The following is a 27755-nucleotide window of genomic DNA, read 5'->3' on the forward strand; positions in this document are numbered from 1 at the left end:
TGAGCGTGGTGAGGAGGAAGACTGGATTGCTGTTGTTGGGGGTTTCCCTCTCCACATGTGTATTTGGATTATAGTGTTGCAGTGTAGGTGTGGTAGTCATGCTGAATTTATTAGCTTAATAAGCATTAGAGAAGCAAGTACATATTGAAATTCTTCTGGTCACTTAAATTGCTAATGAATGCAGTTATACTTTGAGGGAGTTACGAATGTGTTCTCACCACTCAAACACATCTTTGCTCAGCAAAAAATAACTTAATGTTGTGCACGCCTTTATTTCCTACAGTGTGGGGCTCAGACTTCTTTAGCTGGGGACTTGGTAAGGAAATTCCTCTAACGGTTGCTTTTGTTTTCCTGACACAGGCAGTTCAGCCTGAGGAGGTCAGCTCACCCAGTCGATGTGAAAGTAGGACAAAGCAAGGTGCAGCAGATGAAGGAGAGGCAGCGAGGTCAGCTGGCAGAGACAGCAGTGCTGTTCTGAGCTATCCCGGCCTCCATCTCCACGCGTACAGCATCGAGAGAATGACAACATTTCCCAATGGATGTGGAAATGGCACCACCGTTACTTGTATAGTTATGGATAATAAAGAGCCCCAAAACCAGGCTGCCTGTGTCAGGCATAATGGGGGATACAGCACCAGCAATAGTAATGAGGAGGAAACTCAAGAGGATAAACTCAGCCCTTCCAAAATGATGCGCTTTTTCACCACCCCTCGGAAACGGGCTAATTCCAGCTCCGACAGGCCTCGTTCTCTGGTTTTGATGGGCAACTCGTCCACGTGGAATGCTTTGTCTTCCATCAAAAAAATGGGATCTTTCAAGAAATTGAAATCGTCAGTTCTCCAAGGAATTCAAACAAGGGAATGCTCTGACATCTTAAATGAGAATGGTGTTGGCAAACGCGGTTCAAACGGGGCAGTGGTGAGAGTTCAGACTAACAGGTATTCCTATTCAGGGCCTCTCCATGATTTCCAGAATGCAGTGGATGGTTTGGCTTCTGATTTCTCTGATGCAGAGGAGGGTGATGAGTCTTTCCTGAGGAATACTCACCGCTCACGCAGCATCAGGCGGGCTTATGGTGCTGGCCGCATAAACTTGCTAGACACAGATAAAGCTCAGAGTCATCACAACTGTACTAGGCCAACATCACCTGTCATTGCAGAGCCAAAGATCTGTGAAATTTTGGTGAAAGACTCTGAAAACAACAGGGTCATTTATCGGAGAAGCAAAAGTTCAGATAATTTGAACTTCCTGAAAAAAAGCTCATTCAAACGGAAGTCTACCTCAAACCTCACTGACCTGAAGGTTGCAAGTGAAAAACAGATGCCAACGAGGACTGTGAGTGTTACTTCTGCTGACTTGGACAAGGCTGGCGGGAACCAGGAGAGGAGATCCAAGCGATGGAAGAGCCCTATCAGGGCAAAGGATTTTGACAGAGTTTTGAAAATTGTCAGTAATGTTACTGATGTTGCATGGAAGAAGGATGGCCCTAAGAGTGCTACTCCTCCCAGCGAGCAGTCCCAGAGAACAATGTCAAACAGCAGACTGCACGATGACTATTCCCGCAGGGTTTCCAGCAGCACGGATCATGACAGAAAGAGATGCACCTCCCCAGTGTCTAGTCCTGACCCTTCCTTCCCAGGAGCAACTTGTCTGCAAAGCCCTACTGTTGCTCAGGATAAGGAGGCTGAAATGAATGTAGCTGTTGGTGAAGAAAAAAACCTCAGGACATCATCAGGTATCCCAGATGTTGACAGCTTAACCCCTGTGCTGGATGACATTAGTCCATTTCCCAATGAAGTGTTTTATTCGGACTCAGAGGAACCAAAAGCTACCCAGCAGTTTACGTGTGAAGCCGAAAACCCTCCGGTCAGGCCGACTACTCCAAAGCCTCAAAGTCCCTCTGCAGAGAAGGTCAAGTGCAATAAGAATTTCCGGTGCCCAAACCATCATAGCACATTGTCACTGAGCTCATCCGAGAGTGAGGAGAGAGCTGAAGTACCAGGGCTGAAGCTGGGCAGGAATCCTGTTTGCTTCCAGGATTCGGTGCAAACCGTGTACTATGATGATGGAAATGAAGACAGTGGCATAAGCAGCCACTCTCAGCTGAGCCTCAATTTAGCCCCTGGTGTTGAAGAGAAAAAGGAAGAGGTAAGAAAGAAAGAAAAATCTTTCAGAAGCTGTAGATATATCTATCAGGTTTTGTCTTTATTAATGCAAAACAATGCAAACAATGCAAAATAACCCGAATACTAATGGCTATTGAAGCTTGTTATTGCTAAAATATGCAGACAATTATTTCCTTTAATATATTCTCTTTGGATGCTAACGTCAAATTATTTTTTCTTTATGCGTTACTGTCAAAGAAAGTTTTGGCAACAAAGCTATTCATGTATATTTTCAAGGGCAGCTTATTGCACCCTGCAGATGTACCACCTTGTCATGTGGTCTTGTCAGATTTTACCAGCCTGAGCAGGGTCTGGCTGCATTTCCCTCCAAGCTGAAAGGTCTCTGAAGACTCTGTATCTGTTAAAGTACTGTTGATTCACTAAAGTACGTTGCCTGTGAAAGCCTTGCTGGATGTGGTAGTACTTCTTGAGCAGAGTGGTGTGAAAAGTATGGCATTAAGGTTTAAGCATTCAGTTGTATCTGATGTTTTCACTGTGCAATGATGGCCAAGCTGAGGATAAGCTCTTTTAGGTATTCATTTGCCTGCAAATTTCAAACAGTACTATTTTACATGCTGGGCTGGGTGTGTTGTTCCTAATGTTTTAGTGAAGACACCAGCATTTTGCTGCACCTAGCATGTGAGTTTATACTCCCAGTAGATGTGTAGATGTCCTGCAGCACCTCTGAGGCACTAACGTCACAACCCTGTGCCCTCACCTGGAGCGCTGTGTGAGCTGGCACTGGAGCAGCTGCAGTGATTGGACAGTGTTAGTGAAAAGCAGTCATATGTATCCTGCTCCCGTTTAAGATGGTGTGGCTCACCTCAGCCCTCCTGGCAATGTACAGAGAAACGTGGTTATGAGCTACTACTCATGGTGAGGCAGCAGAAGTTTTTACTATCCATTGGGAAAAACACACTGGGGCAAAAATCCCTCTGGATCGGAATGAACACATAAAGCAGTTACAAAATAAATCTGACTTATCTTTTAAGCCACCTCAGTTTGACTAAAATTATTTTATACCTTTGGTATGAGGCAGTCAAAGGCAGTTACTGCAGCTCCACAAACTTCAGCCTTTCATTCTGTAAAGTCTTAGAATGGCTGTGAAAGCATCTTACGTTTAAAAGCTTGGCATGGATTTTGCAAACTAACTGTAAATGGTTACAGAGCTTACCAATATTGTTCTTCTGCCAGAGAAAAGCAGTTTGTTTACTGTAGTGCTTGCAGCTCTAGTAAGATTAGAAAAATCAACCTAACATGTAGAAATGTTGGAACTCTGAGGTTGCTCCTCTTCTGAAGCCCCAGAATTGCTATAGCCATCCACCTCTTCCAAAACTCAGTTAAAAGTGTATGCAAGGAGATGCTTTCACACTGCCAGAGGAGGCCAGAGCCCTAATGTCATCTGTAATTCTCGGGAATAAAATGGAAGTAGATTTAATGCTACTCATCTACCATCTAGTGGTGATCTGTGATCATGACCCAAGAGAAATTCAGCATGTCCCTCCCCTTGGCTCCTGAGAAAGCACTAGTTTTTAAAGGAACGTGTAAATTGGGTGAATAAAAGTTACTGCAGTTCTAGTTTTAACACCACATTCTGTTATTATCTAGCATGCAATTTAAACTTATCTTAATAATTTAAGTTAATTGTGAGTGCTTTTTAGTGCTCGCTTCAGTTCTCTAAAATTGAGAGTGTGCACTGGTGGCAGCTCTGGGTCTGTGTAGTGGGCAGGCAGGGTGTGGGATGAAGGAGATGGTGGCCAGGGGCTGAGCTCCTTGGCTGTTACAACAGCAGTGAGGGACTGTAGCCCCCTCCCTCTACTGCCTGGAGCCCTCTGTGTATTGCAAAACAACCACGGCTACCCAGATGGGGCACCTGCATCCAGACCTCTCTTCTAATACAAAAAAATGCAAAGTTTTTAGAGATGTTAACTGTGGATTGGAAGCAGGAGCTGTGCAGTACAGGGTTGACTTCTGTCTTACTGTGCAATGTGTGTAGACTCTGTCCTTTCTTTTTTTCCCATGCCTACATCCCATACACAATGCTAAGGCCACAGCACAGAGTGACTGCAAAACAAGGAGAGTGGTATGGTTTCTGTCTGTCAGTTCTTGGGAGGGTTTCGTTGCTTGTTTCTTCCTCCTTTACAGCATGCTTCCCTCAGCATGGAGGTAGCTTGGTACCAAAGATACTTACACCTGGTTATTTTTTAATTAGGAGTTTATTGAGCCTGCAGGCACTGTTATGAATGCCACATACTCACACAATGAGGTCATTTGGTTTGAACTTTTGGCTACAATTCATTTTTAACTCTACCTTACACCTCCTTGTTACAGAATTGTACCCACCCAGCAAGTTCTTTCTGAGACAGTTGAGCTCTTGGTTAATTCCCAATAATCACTTGCTGAGCCATGCAAATCCCAATTTTTTAAGGCTTTGTCTGAACTTTAAATACACTGTGTTGACATTCAAATCTGCACTGTTTCCATGTTTCATGCATCTTCTTTTCTGTATGGATTTAATGTAAAAGCCAATATGTATTGCAGTACAGCCGTTCAAATCTCTGTGGCTTGGAGATACATTTCAGTATGAAGTTTAAAAGGTGCTCAGTGGCCAGGCTCAAATGTGTTCTCCTTTCAGGACTGGCTGCCATAGCTGAAAGCAAATCTAGTTTATTCCCTTGCCCAATCATCTAGTAGATTAGGTAGCAACTGAAGTCTGTGGAACTTTGTCCATCTCTATATTTTGCCTAATGTGGAAACTAAATGTTTCTACCTTGCATTTCCCTGATGCTGTAGAGCTGATTTTGCAGTATGCAGGAAAGGGCTTCTATCTGTTTACCTGAATTCATGTTTTGGTGATTTTTAATTTTTTTTCTATATGATGCAGTGCTGAGATCCTGACACTTCGTTGGTTTTAGCAAAATGCAGAATTTAGACTGGTTTGGCCTTCTTTGTTGTTGGTCCTGTCAAAGGTTGTTTCCCAGGGAAGAGCTATTTAAGTACAACCTGGATCCATGTCTCATCACTTCAGCTACAGAGGCATGAGTCACCAGAGCTCATATGTGACAGCCCATGCTTCCCCAGTCTCTCCTCTATGTCACTGTTACTTATATTCAATATGCTGCTTCTAAATAGCATGAGGAAATGATCAGGTACAAGTTTGTATTTGGATTGTTTCACATAGTTTTTATTTTCCTGAAGAAGAGCCCCATGTCACTGTAAATAACAAAAAACTTAAACCCTTTGCTTTGGGCTGGCACATGTCATTCACTAAGGCTGCCTGAACAAAACACTGTTCTGAATTTGTTGCAGAAAAGACAAATCAAGTTATTTGACATTTCACCGAGTCTTTCACAAGCTCATAGAGCACCTGCTTTTTAAGTTATCTGGCCTCACAACACACCAGACTTCTTATTACTTAAATACCTTATCTCCATGACTATAAGTGAATGATAAATTATAGTGAGGAGGTAACTCTACTGTAATTAAGACTGAGTCACATTTTATTTGCAGACTGTATTTGAAGTGCTCAGAGACCTGTCTGTTGGCTCATTTATGTCTGTGCCATGCAAAAGTCAGTGGTCTCAACTAAGCCAGGCTGTGCAGTCCCCTAACACTCATCTATTGGCAGAGTTGTGCTGGTCCTTCCTGTACAGGCTTCTGGGCTCTGCATGTTGAGCAGATGGCTTAACTTCAGGGACAGCTTATGGAGGGGAAGAGGAGGAAGAGCTGTATGGGTGGAAATACTGAGAGGATTCTGCTCTGTCCTCACTGGTCATCCTCCTAATTTCTTGCTTAAAAATACATCCTCACATTGAAGGATCAAAGGGTGGTGGCCGGATGTGGTCATGTTCAATATGCACAAAGACCATATAGCATTCAGGTGATGAGGATGGGCATCCTTGGTGTACGTACTGCAAGGTTCTGAGCACTGTGGGGCTGGACATACACACACTTGCTGGGAGTCGGCTGGTTTCAGCTCTCTGAACTCTTTTTGGATTTATTCACCTCTCATACATCCACATGCTAATGCAAGTGTGGCTTAATCTATATAACTGAAAATGTGTTAAACTGTGAAGAATGACTGGGTAAATAAAGGTGGGGACTCTTCAAACTAGATTTCACAGAATCACAGAATCACCTAATCACCAAGGCTGGAAAAGACATTTAAGATCATCAAGTCCAGCCTATGACCTAACACCAGCACATCGGCTGGACCATGGCCAGACCCATGGATTTGTTGGGATCTAAGTGGCATAGCAGGTCCCTAACTACTTCCTCCTGGATTACAGGAGGGGGATTCTGCTCCCCATCCTTGTCTACCAACTTAGGAGCCCAGTTGTCCTGAGGGTAGCTAGTCTTTTTGTTAAAGACTGAGGCAAATAAGGTGTTAAGTACCTCAGCCTTTTTCCCCCTGTCCTCTGTTACCAAGTACCCCTGTTCATCCAATAAGGAATGAAGTTTTTCGCTGACCCTCCTTTTGTTATTAACATATTTATAAAAGCATTTTTTATTATCCTTTACAGAGGTGGCTAGATTAAGTTCTGGCTGAGCTTTTGCATCTCTTAAAATATGCTTGAATACTTTATGATTCACCTGCCCCTTTTTCCAAAGTAGATTCACTCTTATTGCTGAGTTCTATGTGGCTTGTAATTTGGGGAGAGGATTCAGACTCCAGTGGCACTCTGGTTTCACTGGCCACAGGGCCTGGGGACAGAGCAGAAAAGCACTGCAGCAGGCTCTCAACACTATTTCTTAGGCAAACTGAGGTTTCAGTTAGACCAAGTGACACTGCTGAACTCTCTGAGCTGCTCTTTACAAGTCAGGATACATTCACACCATGTCTCCACCCTTCACAGCTGCTCAAAAAGAGACTTCCAAGCGCTCTTGCTCAGAGCTAAACCGGAAACCACTGTGCATTGCTACAAACCCAAAGTGCCAAAGTGATCACTGACATGATGCAGAAGGGAGCCCTCAAAGGACACATGTATCTTCCCACTGCAGCAAAAACTCTTCCAACTCACTGCAGCAGAGATGTCTGCTGTTTAGTACAGCCTGTAATAATTTTTTTGCTGTATCCTCTACTAGGGGCAAGAAAAACAAGGCAGTGGTGACAGTAATCTGAATTCTGTCTGAATCAGGTTACATTTTAGACCAAGTAACTGCAGTGTTCAGTAAAAATTGTCATTACTGAAAACTGGCAGAGGAATCCAGGGAGTTCCTGTCATCCCTGCAAAAGGGTCTGTGGATGCTGAAAGGGGGAATTCAAATAGGCTTCACTGCAGTTTGACTGGGCAAGCTGCTCCCTGTCCGTATTGCATATGTGCTTCTCTGCCTTTCCAGAATGTCTGAGTCTGTGGTAGCTCTTGTCTGCCTCCCCACTGAAACCCAGGCGTTGCTCAGGAGTAATAGTATCCCAGAGAGTGGAACAGCACTTCTGACCGTGTAATTTAGTTTTCACATTGAGCATGGTGTGGAGTTGTCAGCACTGAAAGTCCATCTTGAAGCCAAGAGGCCGTGATGCCCAAATTGAGCAGAGGCAGCTGCAGAGTTTCCTCTGAGCCACCTGCGCTTCCCCTCTCTGGCATCTGGAGGCTGCTCCTGGTACCGGGATGCCGCGGGGGATGCTGTGAAAGGGTGGGAGACCAGCGCAGTGCTGGAGGAGGCTGAGTACAGCAGCCTCAGCTCTTCCTGCTCTGAGCTCAACCACAGCAGCCTCGCCCTTACTCCATGCTCTAGGGCTTGCAGACATGGAGTTGTCCAAGGCAGCTCCACCCCACGCAAGCTGGAGTTTGTAACTGCTGCTGGGCCTGCCAGTGGCTGGGCTTGGCTGGTGCAGGGAGGATGAGGCTTTGCTCTGGAAGGGTGGAGAGAGGGGGGAACCAGAGGTTCTCTGCCTGGAGACACACTGAAGAGACATGAAGGCCTATGGCTTTTTATGTTTTGCTTTGTTAGCATAAAGTTTCACTTTCAACATGTAGTTACCATCTGGCTTTTGAGGTTCACCAGCAGATGTTACCAAGACAGCCTGGAAAAAGTTGCTGGTTTTGCCAAATGAAAGGAAAATAGATTTTTTTTATTCCTGTTACTTGATCTGGGGTGTTCTGAGGCAATTTAGAAATTATTTAGAAATATATTTAGGGGGCTCCCCAGGGAGATTGTGAAGTCTCTTTCTCTGGAGAATTTGAAGACCCGTTTGGATACGTTTCTGTGTGATCCTCTCTAGATGTTCCTGCTGCAGAAGGGGGGTTAGATTTGATGATCTTCAGAGGTCACTTCCAACCCCTATGATTCTGTACATTTTCTAAAAAGAGGCAGAGGATATGAATACTCCTTTATTATGCACTACATGCTTGCTGTTCCAGTTCAGATACTGAAGTAAAGAAGAGAGAGCATTAGAGCATCACCCAGCCGTCCCCAAATATCAGTCACCAGAGAACTAGCAGAAACATTTTCTGGCTTTTTTTATAGCATTTTTATATGACTGATGAGGTTATTTCTGCAAAGCAAATACATTTTCCTGCAAACTCCCCTATGCCAGTCAGAAATGTTACTTGATTTGATTTTGGAAATGAGTTAGAGGAGAGGATGAAGGAAATCCTTGAGGCTGAAGAACAGATTTGAGAGTCATGAGATCTGCTTGTCATTTCCAGTTCAGCCCTATGCTTCCTCTCAGCCTTACATGACTTAATTGCTTTGTGTCTGCTACTTATCTGTGAAATGTGGCTATCAGAAAGGTGAATTCACTGATCTTGGTGAGGCATGTTGCTGAGAGGGAAAGCATTGTGCTTGTTGATTATGATAAGCAGGCTTTCAAGGATTAAGTCAAATTAAGCAAACCTGCATTGGAATGCCTCTAGAAATACATGGCCAAATTTCATTTGTGGTTGTATGTATATAGCCTGATCTTTTAATGTGGTTTTATAGGTGTATTTGTTAGTTAAAACGCCACAATTGCTTTGGTGTTAGCAAAACCCGAGAGTAGGATTATATAATTTCTTTCACATTTCTAAAACTTCCAGAATGAGTGTTTTACCACAGTAATTTTGTGTTGCTAATGGGATTGATTTTATCACATTACAAGTCATGTAATATAATTTTACTTTTGGCAATGCATACTTTTTCTGCATCCATTCTAGGAGCTCTTACTAGTATAGTGCAGGTGTATTCCTTTAGCAGAGTTCTTAACATTTTTAAACTGTGGGTCCACACAATTTGAGGGCTGGAGGGGGGCAGAAAGAAAAGGCTGATTATCTTGCTATAATAGTTATAACTTCCAAGCAGCAAAAATTCATGTTGATTTTTTAATATGGTTGTACTACTTTTATTTCACTTGCTTTGTTTGTTTACATAGGTGTAAATGCATGTTTTTAAACAGTTTGCAGTTGTTTCACAGATTGTGTTCTGTCTTGCAGATCACAGGTCGAATAGCACTGTGCATTCTAGGGATAGTTAATCCATTAATTTATTTGGGCTCTTGGAATCATAGAATCATTTTGTTTGGTAAAGACCTTTAAGATCATTGAGTCCAATCATTAACTCTTCTCAAAGGCTAATTAAAAAGAAAATACTTTAGTGGCAGAGGAGGCCCAGGCAGGTAAAGAAAAAGGATACAGCACAATTTGCATTTAATTTAAAAGGAATAGATGAAATTTTTCTGCTTCTAAGTGAACTGGATTTGTTTAATACTTCTGGTTAGTTTGTGATAGAAGATGCACATCTGGACTGAATAGGTGCTTCCTTCTACAGTAAAAGCAATAATTTCCATGTTATCTACTACAGTGATGGTATCCCAGTTGGAAACTGTCAGCCTGTTGGACCAGCAGGGATTATCCAGGCTCTCGTAACACTTCAGGACCTTTTTTTAAAACCTGGAAATAAAAAAAATATATATATTTTCTCTGTGAGGATGTATTGTATCTGGAGTCTCACAATGTCTGTGTCTGTCACAACAGGTTGCAAATAAAAATATTGATCATGTCCATGAAATATAAAACCAGCTTTTGACCTCAGTTAGTAGTGATGATAAATGAACTAGTGCTCACCCACTGATATTTTGCAACAAGTGCAAAGGTTGCCTTTTATCATGTACTTGGGTGTAGACACGTTGTCCGGACTTTTACTCTCTTAAGTGAAGGTGATAAAATAATTTAGGTCACGATCACTTGGTCCTTTATAATTTTGCTAGTTTATATGAATTGAAAAATCAATTCTAATATTACTGCTGAGTTCCTAGCATTTGGCAGTTAATGTGTTGTATAGAAATATCAGCTAATGAATAGTAGCCAATTATAAAACTGGCATATAGCTGTGATTGCTAGCATAAGGAGTGTGTACATTTTTATATAGACTCCTAAACACACACATAAATATGTCCTCCTGTGATCAAAACACAGACAAATCTACATGAAATGGCACAAATGCTGTGGTTTTTCCCTATAACTGTTCCTGTTCCTGCTTTTAAGCCTTGCCATTTAGATGAACACGACAGATGATCTATCACAAGTTTTCAATGAAAATACATAATAATTGTGTTCTGATACTTCTCAGCCTACTCAGGTTTTTGTAATTTATTCTCAGTCAGATGTATCAGTTTCATTTATCATACCTTTTTATAATTTGCATTTGGAAATGAATATGTGTTTCTTGCAAAGACATGGTAAGATTTTATTATATCCTTTTTCTGGGTTAGAAAAGCAGCTTAGTTAGCAAGATTGCATTTCAGCCAGGCAACTCAGAAAGACAAAGATACCAAAACAAGTAATGCAATTTCTGTGGAGCTCAATAAATAAATAAAAAAGGCAGAAGGAAGACAGTTGCTTTAGTGAAAAACAGCTGTGAAATAACCTGGAGCATCAGTTCCTCCAGGGATTAATGGGCTCAGTGGCCTGCCTGTGTGGCCCTGTGGCACAGCTGCTGCTTTGGCAGAGGGAAAGGAGGAGGATGCTCTTTCCCCTGGAGAACCAGCAAGGCTGGAGGTCCTCGTCCAGGAGGTGCCTACCTGGAGCTTCCCAGAAGATTGGCAGGTAGAGAGAAAATCTTTGGGAGATTTAAGTGTTGTCTTATATTGCCAGGCTTGTCTATATGTATACATTGTGAAGCATGTTTAGAACATAAAAATAACATTTAAAAAATCAAAATAGATACTGGTAGAGGTAGAAATGCATGTCAGTGGGCAGGGAGGCTCAGCAATGTACACAAGCATCAACAGGTTTCTAGAATGGTGATTTATTTTCATTAGGGAGTTTACTGGCATAGACAGGTGGGATGGTTTGGGCCTAACCAACAACACAAAACCACATGCTGCTCACTCACCACCCCCACCCCTGTACTGGGGGATGAGAAGGACAAAACCAACTAGAAGCTGATGAGTCAAGAGGAAGACAAGGAGGGTTCACTCACCCATTATGGTCATGGGCAAAACAGGCTCACTTTGGGGAAAAAAATATCAATTTAATTTATCACTAATCAGATGCAAACAGGACCCAGACATAACAAAAACTAGAGCTGAAATCGACCTTTCCCTTCTTTCTGTGCCCAAATTACTTTGTTCCCAATTTCTCTACCTCATTCCTACAGCAGCATTCCCTCTAGTGGCACAGAGGGACAGGGAATGGGGTTTTAAGTCAGTTCACAGTCCATTGTTTTCTGCCGCTCCTTCCTCCTCAGGGAGAAGGAGAATTCCTCAGAGTCTTCCCCTGCCTTCCCGCAGGGTCCCTCCCATGGGAGAAAGTCCTTCACAAACCCCTCTGACATTAATCCCTCCCATGAAGTGCAGTCCATCAGGAACAGACTGCTTGAGCACGGGCTTCCCACAGAGTCACAGGCTGCTTTGGAAGCAGTCACCTCCCCTGGTGTGGGGTCTTCCACAGCTGCAGGTGCATATCTTCTCCACCATGGTCCACGGGCTGCAGGTCTGCATCTCATCCCCTCTAAGGTCCTTCACAGGATGCTCCACTGTGCTCCTCCATGAGTGTAGGGGCACAGCCTGCCGTCTCACCACGGGCTGCAGGGGTACCTGTGCTCGGGCATCTCCTTCCTCTTACCAACCTTGACATCTCCACTGTTCCCACCTCTACTCTCCATCCTCTCTGCTCTCAGGTCTTATATCAGTTTCCCCTTCTTTCATATGTTAATTGCAGAGGTGCATCCATTGTCCTGACAGCTCATCCTTGGCCAGAGGTGTGGCCTCATGTTTTGAAGCCAGGGGAGCTTTTCATCTTCTTACAGAAGCCACCCCTGGGGCCCCCCTCCCACTACCAAAGCCCACACCACACCAAACCAGCACAACATGTTAATCAAAAATCACCCAGGGATAGTTTTCCCTTTACCATTATGATGGCAGCTGTGTGTCAGCCCACACAAATGTACAAACAGCAGCAAGTTGACCAGCAGATTTATGATCTGGGCACTTTTTTTTTGTAGTGGGGAGTGTGGTCAGGTATAGGATGAAGGGTTATTCGTGGTTGGTATAACTGTGCCAGCAAAAGTCCTGCCATGCCATTTCTGATACTGGCCATTTTTTGCCATTTCATTGATAAAAATTGCATCTATAAAGCAACATTTTATCAGTACTGTACAGATCATACTCCTTGGGCAGTACTTCCTCTGAAGGGAACTGAGTGCTGAATTTATTAAATAGAAAGTGTAGTCTGAGTAAAAGTTGCAGAACCTGGCTCTCATCTGCCTATAAAGGCTAAGCTAAGATTTAAGTGGCTAAACACCTGATGCTGATGTTGCTTACATTGGTATTAATGAGTAACAGGCAATGCCAACAGCTGTCATGTGCCATTAAATGCAACAGGGTTGTATCAGTGCCAGGTCAAGCTGAGTGAGATCATGATTCAGTCCTTGAAGCTGCTGTGCCTGGATTGGGAAATCAGTCTGGGTGCAGGCAAAGGAAATATTTGGTCTGGCTGATCTGTGTTCAGGTGGTAAAATCTCACCCCAGATTTATGTAGGGTCTGGTGACAGCTTTAACATCTATCTAACGTGCAGACACCTCCATTGCAAACATCAGAACGGGAATCTATAGCTGAATCCCACTCTACAAGTGACATCTTACATGGGAACAATAGCAACTAAAAGTGTAGCCTGGGTCAAAGCAAGTGTTTATTTTAAATTATTTGTATTTGTAGGTAGACTGCTGTCAGAAAAAAACCAAAACAATTGAAGTACAATAATTTAACTAATAGGCTGTTACAGGAATTTAGCTGTCCAGATAATTCATCTGTGTCAGTATAAAGAAGTAGAGCTGTTTGTGCTTGCAGTCTTGGAAGAAATCTAACTTAGGATGCAGCCTAAAAGGCAAGATGAAAAATCTGGATTGCTAGCATTGGTGATCCTATGTTGTTGCTAGACTAGCAGGTATGAATGTAAAAAAATCCAATGTGGATTCAGTTTAGACCTTTACTTCTCAGAAATCTTGAAATTCATGGAAATTTCTGATCACCATGTAGAATGCATGAGTCAGTGATTTTTCTTTTAATTTTGATTTTCATCCTGTTTTTTTTTTTTTTTAAATTTTCATCCTATATGTAGTGCTCTGTACAGCTCTAGTTACGTCTATATATGTTACTGGTAATAATTGTAGAACATAAACCTGATTTCATTTTCAAGGGATTAATAAAAAGAAGGTAATTTGAGGTCAATGGTGCTGCACCAGTGGACAAGTGGAACAAAATTATTTCCTCAGAATTTTTTTGCTGATGTCAAGAATCACACTTATGCTTAAGTGGTTGCAGTACTGGAGCCTGTACGTTGTGTGCTGGGTATTTTATTCCTATTAGTAAGCAGTCACTTGATCAAGTCCTACTTGAGTAGGTCCCTTAGAGGAATGTGAGGTTATCAGTCTGGTTTCCTCTGATTTTTGCTATGAGAGGACTACATTTTCAGTTTTATTAGTAACCTTCAGTATAGCTTATAAATCTAAGCCTAAAAATGCAGGTCCTTCAGCGTTGTTTATTGCACAGCAGCGATAAATCTTGCAGTCATTTGGTTCACTACTGTAGGTGGAGTGCTGCACAAGGAGAGCAGACTTCTCTTTGCAAATATTATTGCTCAAGATAAGGGTGTAAAAAGCAGATTAGGAGATGACATGTGACGTGTCCTTCCCTCAGTCTAAAAGTACAGGATCATGGGATGAACTTCGCCTGACTGGTTACACAGAGACTGTGTTCACATTTGCAGTTCTTACGGACAAGACTGCCAAACAAAAAAATAGTATGACTCTCATGAGCTCCTTTCTCAGTCACTGCATATGTGGAGACCCTTTACCTGTGTCTGATTCTGAGGTAAGAAGCTTATTTAACCTGTGATTTTGCTGCTCTGTCCTTGGAGGGACTGGTTTAAGGAACAGCTTTTCTGAAGCTGTGTTGGTACTCCGACCAGGGAGTCACTCTGTACTGAATCGCTTATACTGGTAAAACTGGTCTTCAGTTAAAATCTGCAGTGAAGCTGAGCATGCTTGAATGCCTTAGAAACCAGAATTTATGCAGGTGCTCTATTTCAAACAATTTTCATGCTATAAATGAAGTAACTGAATGTAGAGAAATGTATAACATTGATAATTTTTCTTACCTTAATTGCAGTAATCATGTTAAAATGCTGACTGCTTAATAACTCTGCTTGCTAGCTGAAGGGGTTTAATTTAGTGAAATTTGTCTTAAGATGTCTTTCAAATAAAAAGTGAAATCTGTGTTGTCCTTCTAAAAAAGGCTCATTGGAGCTGTACTGGTCTGGTTGGAAACAGCAGGTAGAGAAGGTGACAGAAAATAAGTCCTCTTTCACAGGCAGAATTGTAAAAGGCTGATTCTAGGCTGCGTGTATGCTCTGAATATGCAATACCTGAAAAGCCTTCATCTGGTCTGAAAACAGATGAACAAAACATAGCCAGAGACAGACAAAATTATGCCTCTCTTTGTTTTGGAATACTTACTAGCTTTGAATTGTCAGAAATGCACTTGGGTAGTCTACAGATACCCTCCTAATAAAGAAGTAGGCTGATTTTTTAGAAAAAAAGAAGAGTCATAATTAGTTCAGAATTTGTGTAAGAACCTGAGGCAGGGTTTACTTGCTCAGCAGTGCCTTGGAGTTTGCCATTCACTTCATCAGGCAGGGGTTCATGCAAAGTGCCACCCAGTCAGAAAAACCCATCTTCCTCTGTTTCATTTCTGTTCTTTGTAAGGAGCAAGGAAAAGCCCAGGAAACTTTGGGAAGGTGGAAATTTGAGGGAAAGTTTAATGTAAATGTTAATGTGTGGTATTTTTTCTCAAAATAAACTAGAAAAAGTTATGGCAGTATTACTCAAAATGCATTGAAATACTTAAAAATGTTACCTTTAACAAGTATTTAAGTTGAGGTTGTTTTATTTCTAAACTTGCAGTACGAGTGCGATTGTGGTACCTTATAGGCATTAGCCTCTGTGAGCCAGATGTGCTGTTACATAGCAACAACATGCTCATTTTCCAGACTTCCTCTCTAAAAACATCCTTTTTTCCTGTATGTGTGTTACAGTGTGTCTCTGGTCCTACTCTGTATGCCTATAACCTCTCTGAGTACATAGAAAAATAGTTTTTCCCTTCCAGACTAGATGAGCTCAGTCACTCAGTTTGCACATGGCCGCACAATCTCCAGATCTGACCCAAGTGAGAGTGTGGGAGTGAGCGGTAGGAGGGGTGCAACTGGCTGCCCGTTCTGGTATCGGCTTATGCTTACCTGGAGTTGGCAAGCAGTTGAACTGCTGTACCTTTACTGTTTGTTTTCTTCACTGAATAGAGAGAGGCAAAGCTGAGGAGTTGCAGAGAATAATAGAATGATTATTTAGTCCAACCCCCCCTGGACAGTCCAGGGACATCTTTCATTAAATCAGGTAGCTCAAAGCCTCATCCAGCCTGATCTTGGACACTTCCAGTGATGGAGCATCCACAGCTTTTCTGGGCAATCTGTTGCAGTGTCTCACTACCTTAATTGTGAAGATTGTCTTTCTTTTATCTGATCTAAATCTATAGTTTGAAACCATTGCTACTTGTCCTGTCACTAGAGGCCTTGGCAGAAGTCCAGAAACACAGCGTGTTGGTTAACAGTGTTACAGGTAGCATCCTGCTTGTGCACAGGAACAACAGGAACAGTCCAGTGAGTGCCAGAGCTGTCTTTCCAAGATACCACTGAGTGAATTCAGTGTTCGTGATAGGGCCTGTCTGTACTGCTGACATAATAGGTGAGTTTTTAATGTTATCAGTCATGTTTGCCTAAGAGGTGCTGACTGTTGGGTGTTAACCTTACACAGCACAAGCATCATGATGTCTTTCCTTTGCAAAGTTACTCTCTTCCTGAATTGTCAGTTGCATTTATTGTATGTGTTATGGTAATGCTTTCTTTTTAGCAATATTAAGTTGATCTGCCATATGAAAAACTCATAAATTTTTAAGTGTCAGAAAATTCTGTGGCTTATTTGACTTGTTCACATTTAAAAAGGTTGCTTCTGATGACCACTGGAAGAGGTCACCATCCCAAGATGAAGAAAAGACAGACACACAGAAGGTCACACCCAGGAGATGGGGCTCTGGAAAAAGATGTCGTCCCAGACCTCTCTCAGACTATGGCCAAATGTCTGTCAGAAGTTTCTCTATACCAGAAGATGCAGTTGCAGTGGATTCTCAGAAGACAGACTGCACAGATGGAGAAAATCAGCCAGGACTGACTTCTGTCAGGTCTGGGATCCAAAGCAATACAGTAGGCTACCACAGAGGGAGAAAAAGAAGACCCATCTCTGTAATAGGTGGGGTCAATTTCTATGGCAGCGGTCCGGCAGAAGAGATAGAAGGTCTGCTGACACAAGTAAGAGATGTGCTCTCTGCAAACTGCAAAAGACCCTTTCACTTCCTTGCCTCTATCTTCAGGCTAGAAAATAGAAGGGATGCTTCCTTCTCTTCCTTCCCTTTTGTCAAGTTGACATTGTGTACTTACAATTCTGCTTTCCTGGTCACTAATTACTTCGTCTTGGAATAAAACTGTTAATGTCTTTGGGATAATCTTCGTATTGCAAATTAACCTTATTTCTTTATTGAAATGGATTTTTTTTCTCATATTGGTCACAAGAGCTGATTTGTGTGTAATACAGCTGTGTGTTTAGTCACCTTACAGGCTTTAGGGCCTGAGGAACAGAGGAGTACAAACAACATGATAGTAGCATGTTATTTGCTGATCATTTCAGTCTCCAAAAGCAGACCTGTTCAAAACATATGGCATTAGCTGTGGTGTTCATAGTCTTGGTATTGGCATAGCAACGATACATAAAACTAATATGGAAGTAGCTTCAGAAAACTGGTAATAAATTAAGGAATTAATGAAATAAAGAGAAATCTAAGAAAACTGTGAATATAGAAAAAAAACCCCACCACCCTCTTTATATTCTACTAAATTCACCTGGTGGAACATAGGAAGCCTGTAAGAAAACAGCAAGGAGTTGACTTGGTACTTGAGTAGTACCTATATATTGATTGGCCATCTCTGCTTAGGTAAGAGAGTGAGAAAGAAAAAAACTTCTGAAAGATAGAAATAGCTCCTTTTTTTTTTCCTGGAGGTAGTCCTGAGTGGGTATGATGTATAGAGTAACTTACTGTTTTGATGGTAGTCGTGGCCCTATCTTGTAACTGGTTACAGACCTTCAGACTCACAGGCTTTTGTAATACTATACTAATCAGGTGTTTTCCACTTTCTGGAAAAGCTAGAGGACTCCTACCTGAAACAACTGTCACGCTGATAAAGCAACGGAAAAAAAGTAATAGTATTTTACATCCTCCAAAAAATGTGATTCCAGTGGTTATTAATTGAATTTGAATCTTCTTAATCTTTCTCACACTACTTGATCTCCTGCTGACAAGTTCAAGGCAGTATCATTCATGGGTATGGTACTCCCCTTACTGGAATCAAATGCTGAAACAGTGGCAGGATTTTCAGTTTCCTGTGAAAAGTGATTTTTAACATGAACATTGTTACTGTATATTGAATGGTTTTCTTTATAATTCCCTGATAAAAAAAATGCATCTTGAAACAAAACTGCAGTTGAACTCATTGAACCTTTTACCAAGGCAAAGGCCATAGTTTCAAACCCTACATAGCTGGAATATTTTAAAATGAATTTTGTTACTACTAAGCTCGGAGGAAAACAAACAAAAAAAAAAGGTGGGAAAATTATTGATATAAATTCTAGGCTATCTTAGTCAAGGATAATATATGGATTTCAAAGGATATTAAGTATTAGCAACCCAAATAAGCTTTGCTGTACCAGGCAAGTGATTTAATATTATCCAAGCCCTTGATTTACTGCTGAAAACAAATTGATCTCTCTCCTGACTTTGCTCTCATCAGTTTATTAATGAAGGAACATGTATCAAGGCAACTATTTAAGTGGATGCTTTCCATGCTCTGATGCTGCCATGAGGGCTGGCTGGGGTTAAATTACCACATTGCTGGATCACTGTGGACGAGACCAAAACTATGCAGCAATCCCCAGCTTTTTAAGCTAAATTACGGCCTTCCCAGGCCTGCCACAGAGTAACAGCAAATCCTTGTCTGTCCAGGGAAGGGATCTGGACTGAAGCTTTACATTAAAATTTTAGTTACCTAGAAATAAATAGCTTTGCTGCTTAATCAGCTGGTTATTTGCCTGTAGTAATTGCCATCACTTCAATGCAATATATCAGACTCTTTGTGGTGTTACTCACTGATAGGGTCCTGGTATATTGCTAAAGCGTTGAAGAAATGAGGTTTAAAGATGGATGTTGTAGTTCAATTGTATTCAATACACTCCAAGGTTTTTGACAGTCAATTTAGGAAATAAATTTGTAGCTGGAATATAGAGAAGGACGGATGAAGCAGGAATATATGGTCTCTAAGTGTTCTTTGTGGGGCTTTCAAAGCTGATCTTTTTTTCTTAAAAGCTTTGAAAACCCATGGGAATATTTGAAAACTGTAATGCTAATTCCTTCCTTGTTTTGTTTTGTTTTGGTCTGACAGCTTTGGTGTGAGAAAATATTTTTCAAACAAGACTAAATAATTGGCTTCATAGTAGGGTGTCAAGAGATAACAAAAAGCCCAAACTTGGTCTTTCAGATTACGTGACAGAAGGGCCTATAAATAGTAACAACAAAAAGGATAATAAGGCAAGCTACAGATGAGTTTTTCTGAAGTTCATGTGCTGAGGTCTGGCTGTTTAATGTTGACTGTTTACTCAAGGTCATTCAGCCTGACTAATGTGGAGTTGTTCAGGTGCGACATAAAATTAGATTCAATTTGCAAATAAAATGGGTGGGTTCTCTAATAGTAGTTAAGCAAATTATGATTTAACTGAAGAAAATGGCTCCTACATAAAGTTATATGTAAACTTAATATTAACTATTTTATTTGAGACTTGTGGGATCTTCAGAGCTGAGGATCATAGAGACAATTGTTTTTGTATTGTAAACTATTACTTACTTTGCTTAAAAGCAATACATTCATTTGAAGAAAGCAAGCAGCCCAGGAAATGAACACATCTTCCAGATGTAGCATTTCTGGCCATTCTTTTTTCCCTTCAGGTGTGTGTTTCCAAGGCCAGCTGTCACTTCAAAGTAGGGGATTTTTCTGCCCTTGTAATTAGCTGGAGTACCTGAAGAAACCTTCCTTCATACCTGAGTTTTGCTCAGTTGGGCTTGCTGGTAGCTTTACTAATACTGGGTTTTCCTGTTCTCTCTGTAGCCTGTAGCACGGCCACCTGTTCCAGCGCACCAGGTGCCCCCTTACAAAGCTGTTTCAGCCAGGTTCCGGCCGCTCACCTTTTCACAAAGTACCCCCATCGGCCTGGACCGGGTTGGACGGAGGCAGCAGATGAGAACATCTAACGGTAAGATGGGCAAGTCTTTTTAACTTTCTTGATCGCAGCTTCACACCCCAGCTTGGTCAGGAAGTAGATGATAGTGTGAAACACAGAGGGGTGCGGACTGATTCAGTGACAAAGTAGTACCCAGCTAAGTTGCTTTGGTTTATTACTTTCTCATCAGTAGCTTTTCCTGTTGTGTACATGTAAAACTTGTTTTTCACATTTACTGTTTGATATTGCTATGGTTTATTCTTCTGTACCAGTTACACTCTTGTATTTTCCACTCTATTGACATACATGACTGAAGATAATAGAATATGGAGGAAATAAAGTCTAATACATTTGAGTTCATAGCTGAACCATAGCTGCACCACACATGTATTTCTAGTTTCCTGTTTGCCATGCATTCAGCTCAACCACCTAGATAGGCAAGTCTTAAATAATTAAGCAGCTTGTTTCAGAGAACTGTATGCAGTTGCAGTTGCTTACTCAGTGGTTCTGGAACATGATGGTCAGATTCTTGGAAAAGATTGCCTTTTCAGATGCAGTACCCTTTATCAGACTCTCTGATGTGCCCTGTGTATTTTTTCTGTAATTGTTTACTACTAGCATGCAGTGCTATCTTCAGTTAACAGATAATATAGTTAGTATCTGGAATTAGAGGAACATTTGTTGGCAGGTGGGATGAGCAGAACCTGGTTTATACTATTTGTGTTGGATGGGAAAAGCTTCTGAAATCAAACCTCTGAGGGCAAGTGGGGAATGTCATGAATTTTGTAGTTTGAGAGCAGTTGCAAAGATCTGTTAAGTATCTCCAGTAGAAAATAATAAAGTGACTCGTGTCACACATTCTGATCTCTTTCCTTTTTCTCTTAAAGTCACAAGGCATTTCCTTGTCTTTGAACATGTGAGAGTTTTTTGTTTGTTCATGTACAGTGAAATTCGATAGCACAAAAGCCCTTTATTATAGAAAGAAATTCTAAACCCAAGCACTGAAAACCAGTGTTATCTTATATTAGTTACTTGCATGTCTACTTTTATAACAATGTGAGATAGAATTGGAGATGTAAATTTTGCTGTTATGAAACAGTAAATCATCATACTCTAGGAGACAGAATAACAACCAGCCAACATGTAAGGGAAATTTCCTTTGAGACATATGTTGCTACTCATGAGCTTTTGCAAGTTTTATATTAAAGAGATTACCTGTTTACCACAGTAGAGCCATTTTTATAAGTATCTTAAAAACTAACCCATCTTTTTTTGCATATAGTGGTGTGGGACTTGAATTTGGCTAAATTAATTGGTGAACTCGTTTAGATAGATAGGCTCAGCTCTGAGTAGGTGGGGTGGGATTCAGCTCAAGTTTAGATCACCTAAATGTAGGTACCTACGTAAGAGCTACATTTGATCACCTGTGACAGGCAGTGGGGATCTAGGACTTGATTCAGTTACCAACCACAGGGGTCCAGATCTGTGTGGGATGTGCCTGCCTACAGCTGGCAGATATGACAGAGGAGATATGGAAGAGTTATTCCTTTCTTCAGTAGCAGCTGGAGGCCGGTGGAATATCCCAAACCCTACGTTTAAACAGCTGATCTGAGGCCCCAGCCATTGCAGTCAATGAAGGTTAGAGTAGGAGCTGCCTTTGGATGAGGTGGCTTCCTCTCTCAGCTGTTTTAATTGTGACCAACACCTGCTGATTTAGGTGGTTTGTTTAAATGCAGATTCTGCCATTTAGATTGATAAATTCAAATGTCTTAAATTCAAGTAGTATCCTGTCCTGGATGTTTACCTACTGTGTTACAATACTGTCAGGCTTTTCCTAGTTTATCAAGGTTTGGCAACTGTTTAGGTTTCAGCCTTTGTGGAGCACAACTCAAGAAATGAGGCGCAAACAAATTGGCTGTAGAGAGAGGGGATTTTGAGGTTCACCATCCCTATCACTGATCAAATAAACTCCACCCCAAATAAGTTATTGGTCATAGAAGTGAACAAACAGAAGTTATTAATCACTCCTTGAAACAAAACAGTTCCCTGCTTGCTACCATCTCCTTGCTACCTTGTCCTTGCTCCTGCATCCTAAAAGGATGTTGACATAAGTAGGACAATATTCAGGAAACGCAAATTCTGGGGTTACTAGACTGGGCACTGTATTTGTGGTTACCAGGAAGGGAGTGAAATATGTCTCATGTTACAAGCAGCTCTATGTTCATTGCTGTATTCTGCAGCTAAACTGCCTGAAAAGCTCAGGGATGCAGAAAGACTCATGGTCAGGACCCAAAGGGACATAATCCACTACCATGAGCTAAAAAGTCTCCATGTTGTCAGGGTCAGAAAAGCCTCTGGACTGGAGGATGATGGCTATGGGATACTTTTAAGGATAGGACTCCTAGAATCATATAATGGTTTGAGTTGGAAGGGAACTTTTAAGATCATCTGGTTCCAATCCTGCATCGACAGGGATATCTCCCACTAGACCAGGTTGCTCGAAGTCCCCTCCAGTCTCTCCTTGAACACTTCCAGGGATGAGGCTTCCACAACTTCTCTGGGTAACCGGTTCCAGTGTCTCACCACTCTCACACTAAAGAATTTCTTCCTGATGTCTAACCTAAATTTCTCCTCTTCCAACTAGAAACCATTTCCCCTTGTCCTCTCACTACAAACCGTTGTAAACACACCCTCCCCAGCTTTCCTGTAGCCCCTTCAGGTACTGGAGGGCCGCTATGAGGTCCCCCCAGAGCCTTCTCTTCTCCAGGCTGAACAGCCCCAACTCTCTCAGTCTGTCTTCATAGGAGAGGTGCTCCAGCCTTCTAATCCTCTTCATGGTCCTCCTCTGGACTCACTCCAGCAGCAGCATTATGTTCTTTCTGTTTTGGGGGCTCCTGAACTCTTAACTGATGTGAAAAGATAAAAAAATACGCTGATGGCTAATGGGCTTGTTGGTTGCCTAGATAGCTGGGCTTGATGTTGCCAACAGGACCTAGCAGTGTCTTGGGAGCAGCTGCTGTATCAGGTGAAGCACCTAGGCAGTCCCAGGGACTTTAGAGGGGAGGTAGGTATGTGTTTGGTAGGTGCTGCCAGGGAGCGTGTGATGGACAGGACACAAGCGCTAGAGGCAAAATGGAAGCTGCAAGGTAGAAGACAAGAAGCCCAGTGGTACAATTGCCCAGAGTGCTGCCAGTACCATGCTCAGTGTCAGACAGAGAGGCCTTTTTACCTCCAGGCACGTTCATGCAGCAAACTGTATTAAAAAGAAGGAGATTTAGATTATTTATGAACCAAGGAACATTTGAAATAAAAAGATCCTTTGTTTTCTAAACCAAAACAAAAGCAGGTTGCTGACATGCAAATCAAGAGATTATGGAGTAGTTTGTAAACAAAGAATTAGGGGAAAGTTGGCAAGGTGAAATAATACACAGAACAGCACATCCTTTACAGGCAACGTCAATGATCACTGCATCCTCAAATGAAGGATGGGGCAAAAGCCAACAAAACTCCAGGAGGAAATATTTAGGAACTGTTGGACAAATGTTGTTTAAAGAGGATTTAGAAAAATGGACAACCCTGACAGTAATACATAGTGAAAGTAAGAGGGGAGAAATAAACATAGTTTTAAAGAAGCAGGATGGCATATGTCAGGAACTTGGTTGAACTAAGATAACTAGCGGAGCATAACCAGCATATCACATTGTGCAGTCTGTATAGGAAAACAGGAAAGACTGTACCAGAGAAAGATGGTCTCTAATGTATTAAAGAAAAAGAGCCAAATCAGATGAGCAAATTGACTGTATCACCAAGTGTCACAGGATCTGTGAACTGCAATGCCATGCCTAAACAGGAAAAAGTATAGTGACAGGATTAAGTTGTGAACCACCTGAGATTACCAGGATGGTGATAGTAAATGTGACAAACCAGGGAAAACAAGAGAACTTTAAAGGGCAGCAAGCACAGTCATAAAAGGAGACTTAAATTGCTTTTGTGTGAATTAAGTGTTGTAATGTGGCACAGAGCTACATTTTTATGTGTACCATGAATTAAAACTGCTTGGTGCCACTAATCAGGAGACCTACAGGAAAGGAAACAATTCTCAAACTGTTCTGAGGTGTGTGCAGGATTGCACATAACAGCTACTTTCTAAGGGTGGGATGTATAGACTTGTAAACCAAGGTAGGTGACCTTTACTGGAAGAAACAAATAATCTAGGGTGTTGTCCATTGACCAAATACAGACAGGTAATGATAACCTTGCCCTCTGGATTCATAATGCACTCTGAACTAGTCTCCTTGCGGGGGTGAGAAGAGCAACAAAATCCAGTATGTGTTTTAATTAAGAGAAGGAAAATAAACAAAAGTGAAAAATAATTTATATAACAAAGAAATGTTAAGGAGCAGAAAAAGGTGTTGAATGCTTGCAGGCAGCATGAAGAGTGTTAAATGGCACCATATTAAATGCTAAGAGCAAATTCATGTCACTTGTAATGACATAATTTGGAAACACAAGAAAAGGGTTCTGTCATTAAACATGAGAAAATAATCTATCATAAGGGGAAAAAAAAAGGGCATCCTTCAGATTGTTGAATTGTATCCAAATACCAAAAAACCCAACCCTCTAGCAATTTTGATGTAAAGCTACAGGAACATAGAAACAATTTGCTATAGATACAAAAACTATGTTCTCTTAAGAAAAACTGGTAGACTACCAGCTGGTTTATAGGCCTTGCAAGTGACTATGAAATACAACCTGAGCTCAAATTAGATAAGGATCTTGTCTCAAAATGTCAGTAAGGGTTTTAGAGTAACTCAAGGAATACTAACAAATTGCTAGAACCAAGACTTCTAAAGGGAGTCTACAAGTGAGTAAGCACCAAGTAAGGGAGCAGAGGAAAGTGGTTCCTTTTCTTAAGGAGAGAGCTCATGAGTGGAGTCAGATGTTAAGTGTCTTCACATATAATGTGGTAAGAGAGATGACCTAGAATAAAAGTATAGTTCTTGCTTGTGTGCTAAAATGTTCATGGTGGTAAAAGCAGAAGTTGTTTGAACAGGGTTGCAGAAGGGTTTCACAGTACTGAGTCACAACAGGCTGCATTGCCAGCAGGTGAATTTGGTGATAAAGGCAAGGTAGTGCACATGGAGGAACACAAGCCTGATATGCTTGCAGAAGTGTGGACTTTGAGCTGGATATTGCATCCTGCAATCCCAACAGATAATTCAAGTGTCAGTTCAGTGCATGGTAACAGTCAAAACAGTAAATAGAAGGGGAGGAATTTGTAGGAAGGGAATAGAGAACAAAACAGAAAGCCCAATTGTGCCACTGGTGTGGTGTGTGGGGGCCATCTCTCATTTTTTTTCCACCTCAAAATTCATTTTTTTCCAGGGGGTGATACAGGGAAAGGCAAAAAGGACAAGAAAACCTACTCAGTGTCTCTGTGTAAGGAATGATTAATAGGGCTATGGCTCTGCAAATTGGAAAAAAGGAGAATAGGGAAATAAAAGTCTGGTTGGAATAGGAGAAATGAACACACTTAAATGTTTTCAATAATGTAGGAAATAAAAGTCACCAAATTAAATAATCAGATAGCAAGTTAAAAATAAAATATAGTTTTCACACTTGATAAAACTGAACTATGAATTTTTATATATATTTTGCATCCCAAACGTTTCCAGAAATTAATAAAATTATTTGAAAAATTCAGTTCATTAAATACAAAGATATTACTTCTGCCCCAGGAGGGATCTGACTCCGATCTGCAGGTATCTGGAATTCAGGAAAGTACATCAGAAAAATTCCATGACATGCCTCATCTATTTTTATGTTCCTCCCTGGGCATCTGCTGCTGGCTGCTGTCAGAGCAGCGAGTGGGGGGACCTTTGGTCTGCCTCAGGGTGGAGGGTTCTGTGGTACCAGAGGGATATCTAGAACTGGATCTTCTTGAGGCGGGAAAACTAGCTTTTAGTTTTAGTATTTTAGTATGTGCTACCCACAGCCATTTCAGAGTGCCCTGCACGGTAGTAAGCCAGCTCAGCTCAGCATGCACTTGGAGAGGGCTGCTGTGGACTGTCACTACAAAGGGCAGCCTGCGCCTGCCCCTGTCCCTGACTGACCCTAGAAGGAAATGAAGCCACCACCAAACGAGTACTTCCGTGGTGGTTCAGTCTGTGCCTGCACAGTTGCTCGACATGCCCCTGCAGAGGAGGGAGGACAGATCCCCCCCCCAGCAGCATCCCACGGGGGCGCTGAGTTAGTCATCGGGCAAAACCACTCAGACCGTTCTGTTCTGCAAAAATCAAACAAAATTACTCTTTCAGAGGTAATTTTTAATGTATCTTCTAGAAGAGCCGTGTGAGGTGTAATCTCATTTTCTTTTGGCAGTTCAGCTGTTTTTCCCCTGTGAGTAGGGGTTTGACACGGCCAAGAGCTTGTGCTCTGGGTGATTAAACGTGTGAAGCCTTCACTTGCATGTCCCGGGTTCATCGGCACTTCAGTGTCATTGCTGGTTGATTGGGGTTATTTTAATGGTTTGTACCGAGAAAAATGTGTGGGGCTCTGTATAAACATCTTAAAATATGTACTAGCTTGTTTGTACTGTGCTATGCAACAAATGTCCTTGCAGCAAGAAATAACAGGGAAGTTTGGGAACTCTGAAGAGGATTCCATGAGTCTCCTGTGCAGTGTAGCACAGTCTGCGTTTGTGCAGGGAGATGGCATTAATACTGCAGGGCAGTGTTTGGCCTTTCCTTCTGCTCTGAGGCAGCGCCGGGGGAAAACCATGTGATTTCAGTGGGTGTTGAGAGGTCTCTGTGTGCAGAAATGCCTTCGGGGCTTTGTGAACAGTCCCTGGAGGAGGCGGTCCCCAGTTAGAGGGAGCCAGGCAAGGCAGCCTGCAGATAAGGAACGAGCCGTGAAGATGCTGGCGCTGCCCAGGCCGGCAGCGCGGAGCTGCTGCAGGAGCTGCGCTCGCGGGAGCAGCGCCTGCTCCTTCCCTGCAGGAACGGGTGCGGCTTCGCTGCAGAGGGGCACAGATCTAAGCGTGGCGGATGCTGGCCATAGGGAATGAACGAGGCTGTGCCCTGACTGGGTCCCTCGCAATGAAAGCTGGACTGTTTGGGTGCTTTGCTGCTTTGTTCCTGTTTTCTGGAGCATCTGAATTAAGTTTGTAGTTTAAGCAAGAAAATGTCTCAGTTCTCCCTCTTTTCCTGGGCTGGGAGCAGCCTGCTGCAGCCTTCACACTTGGGCTGCTTGTGCCCTAAATGGTGATACAGCATCTGCCAGGGAGGCAAGAGAAGCTTTAATAGCCATGTAAAAAATACCCTCATTGTTTACTTCTACTGGAATTTTAACTGGTATAATGTAAGGAAGATAGATCGATACTCCAAACAGTGTTGTAATACAAGGAACTCCCAGCTCCCATCCAAGTAGTCTTTCCCTTTGAATTGCAGTCATATAAATATAGATTGAAATCACATTAAGCTGCTTTAATGAAAAACAAATGTACTCCCTGGCTTGCTGCGTTCCAGCCGTGCGGGCTCTGTGGGAGCGGTCTGGGCGGCCGGGCAGCCCGGGTTGTGTTTCTTTTCTGGAACTTCCTCCCTAAGGGCTCCCCGTGATGTCAGCGCGCCGGGAGCGGGCTGAGCCGGGAGCGGGCTGAGCCGGGAGCGGGCTGAGCCGGGAGCGGGCTGAGCCGGGAGAGGGCTGAGCCGGGAGCGGGCTGAGCCGGGAGGGGGCCGAGGGCT

General features: G+C 42.2%; 1 protein-coding gene across 2 annotated transcripts in view; it reads left to right on the plus strand.

The window, feature by feature from the left end:
- Positions 1–624: 624 nt before the first annotated feature.
- Positions 625–27755, plus strand: part of SPATA13 (spermatogenesis associated 13) — a 48999-nt gene continuing 21868 nt past the window's right edge. The window contains exons 1-4 of one of the 2 annotated variants that reach the window (XM_010001893.1): positions 643–2148; positions 14228–14233; positions 16638–17000; positions 19902–20046. In XM_010001893.1, the coding sequence (XP_010000195.1) occupies positions 688–2148; positions 14228–14233; positions 16638–17000; positions 19902–20046 (1975 nt within the window). In that variant the 5' untranslated portion in view covers positions 643–687. Of the gene's footprint in view, positions 2149–14227; positions 14234–16637; positions 17001–19901; positions 20047–27755 lie in introns of both variants that reach the window. The other variant, XM_010001892.1, reaches the window with a different exon arrangement.

This window comes from Chaetura pelagica, unplaced genomic scaffold, assembly GCF_000747805.2.
Source record: "Chaetura pelagica isolate M959 unplaced genomic scaffold, ChaPel_1.0 scaffold247, whole genome shotgun sequence".
In the NCBI taxonomy this organism is placed as follows: Eukaryota; Metazoa; Chordata; class Aves; order Apodiformes; family Apodidae; genus Chaetura; species Chaetura pelagica.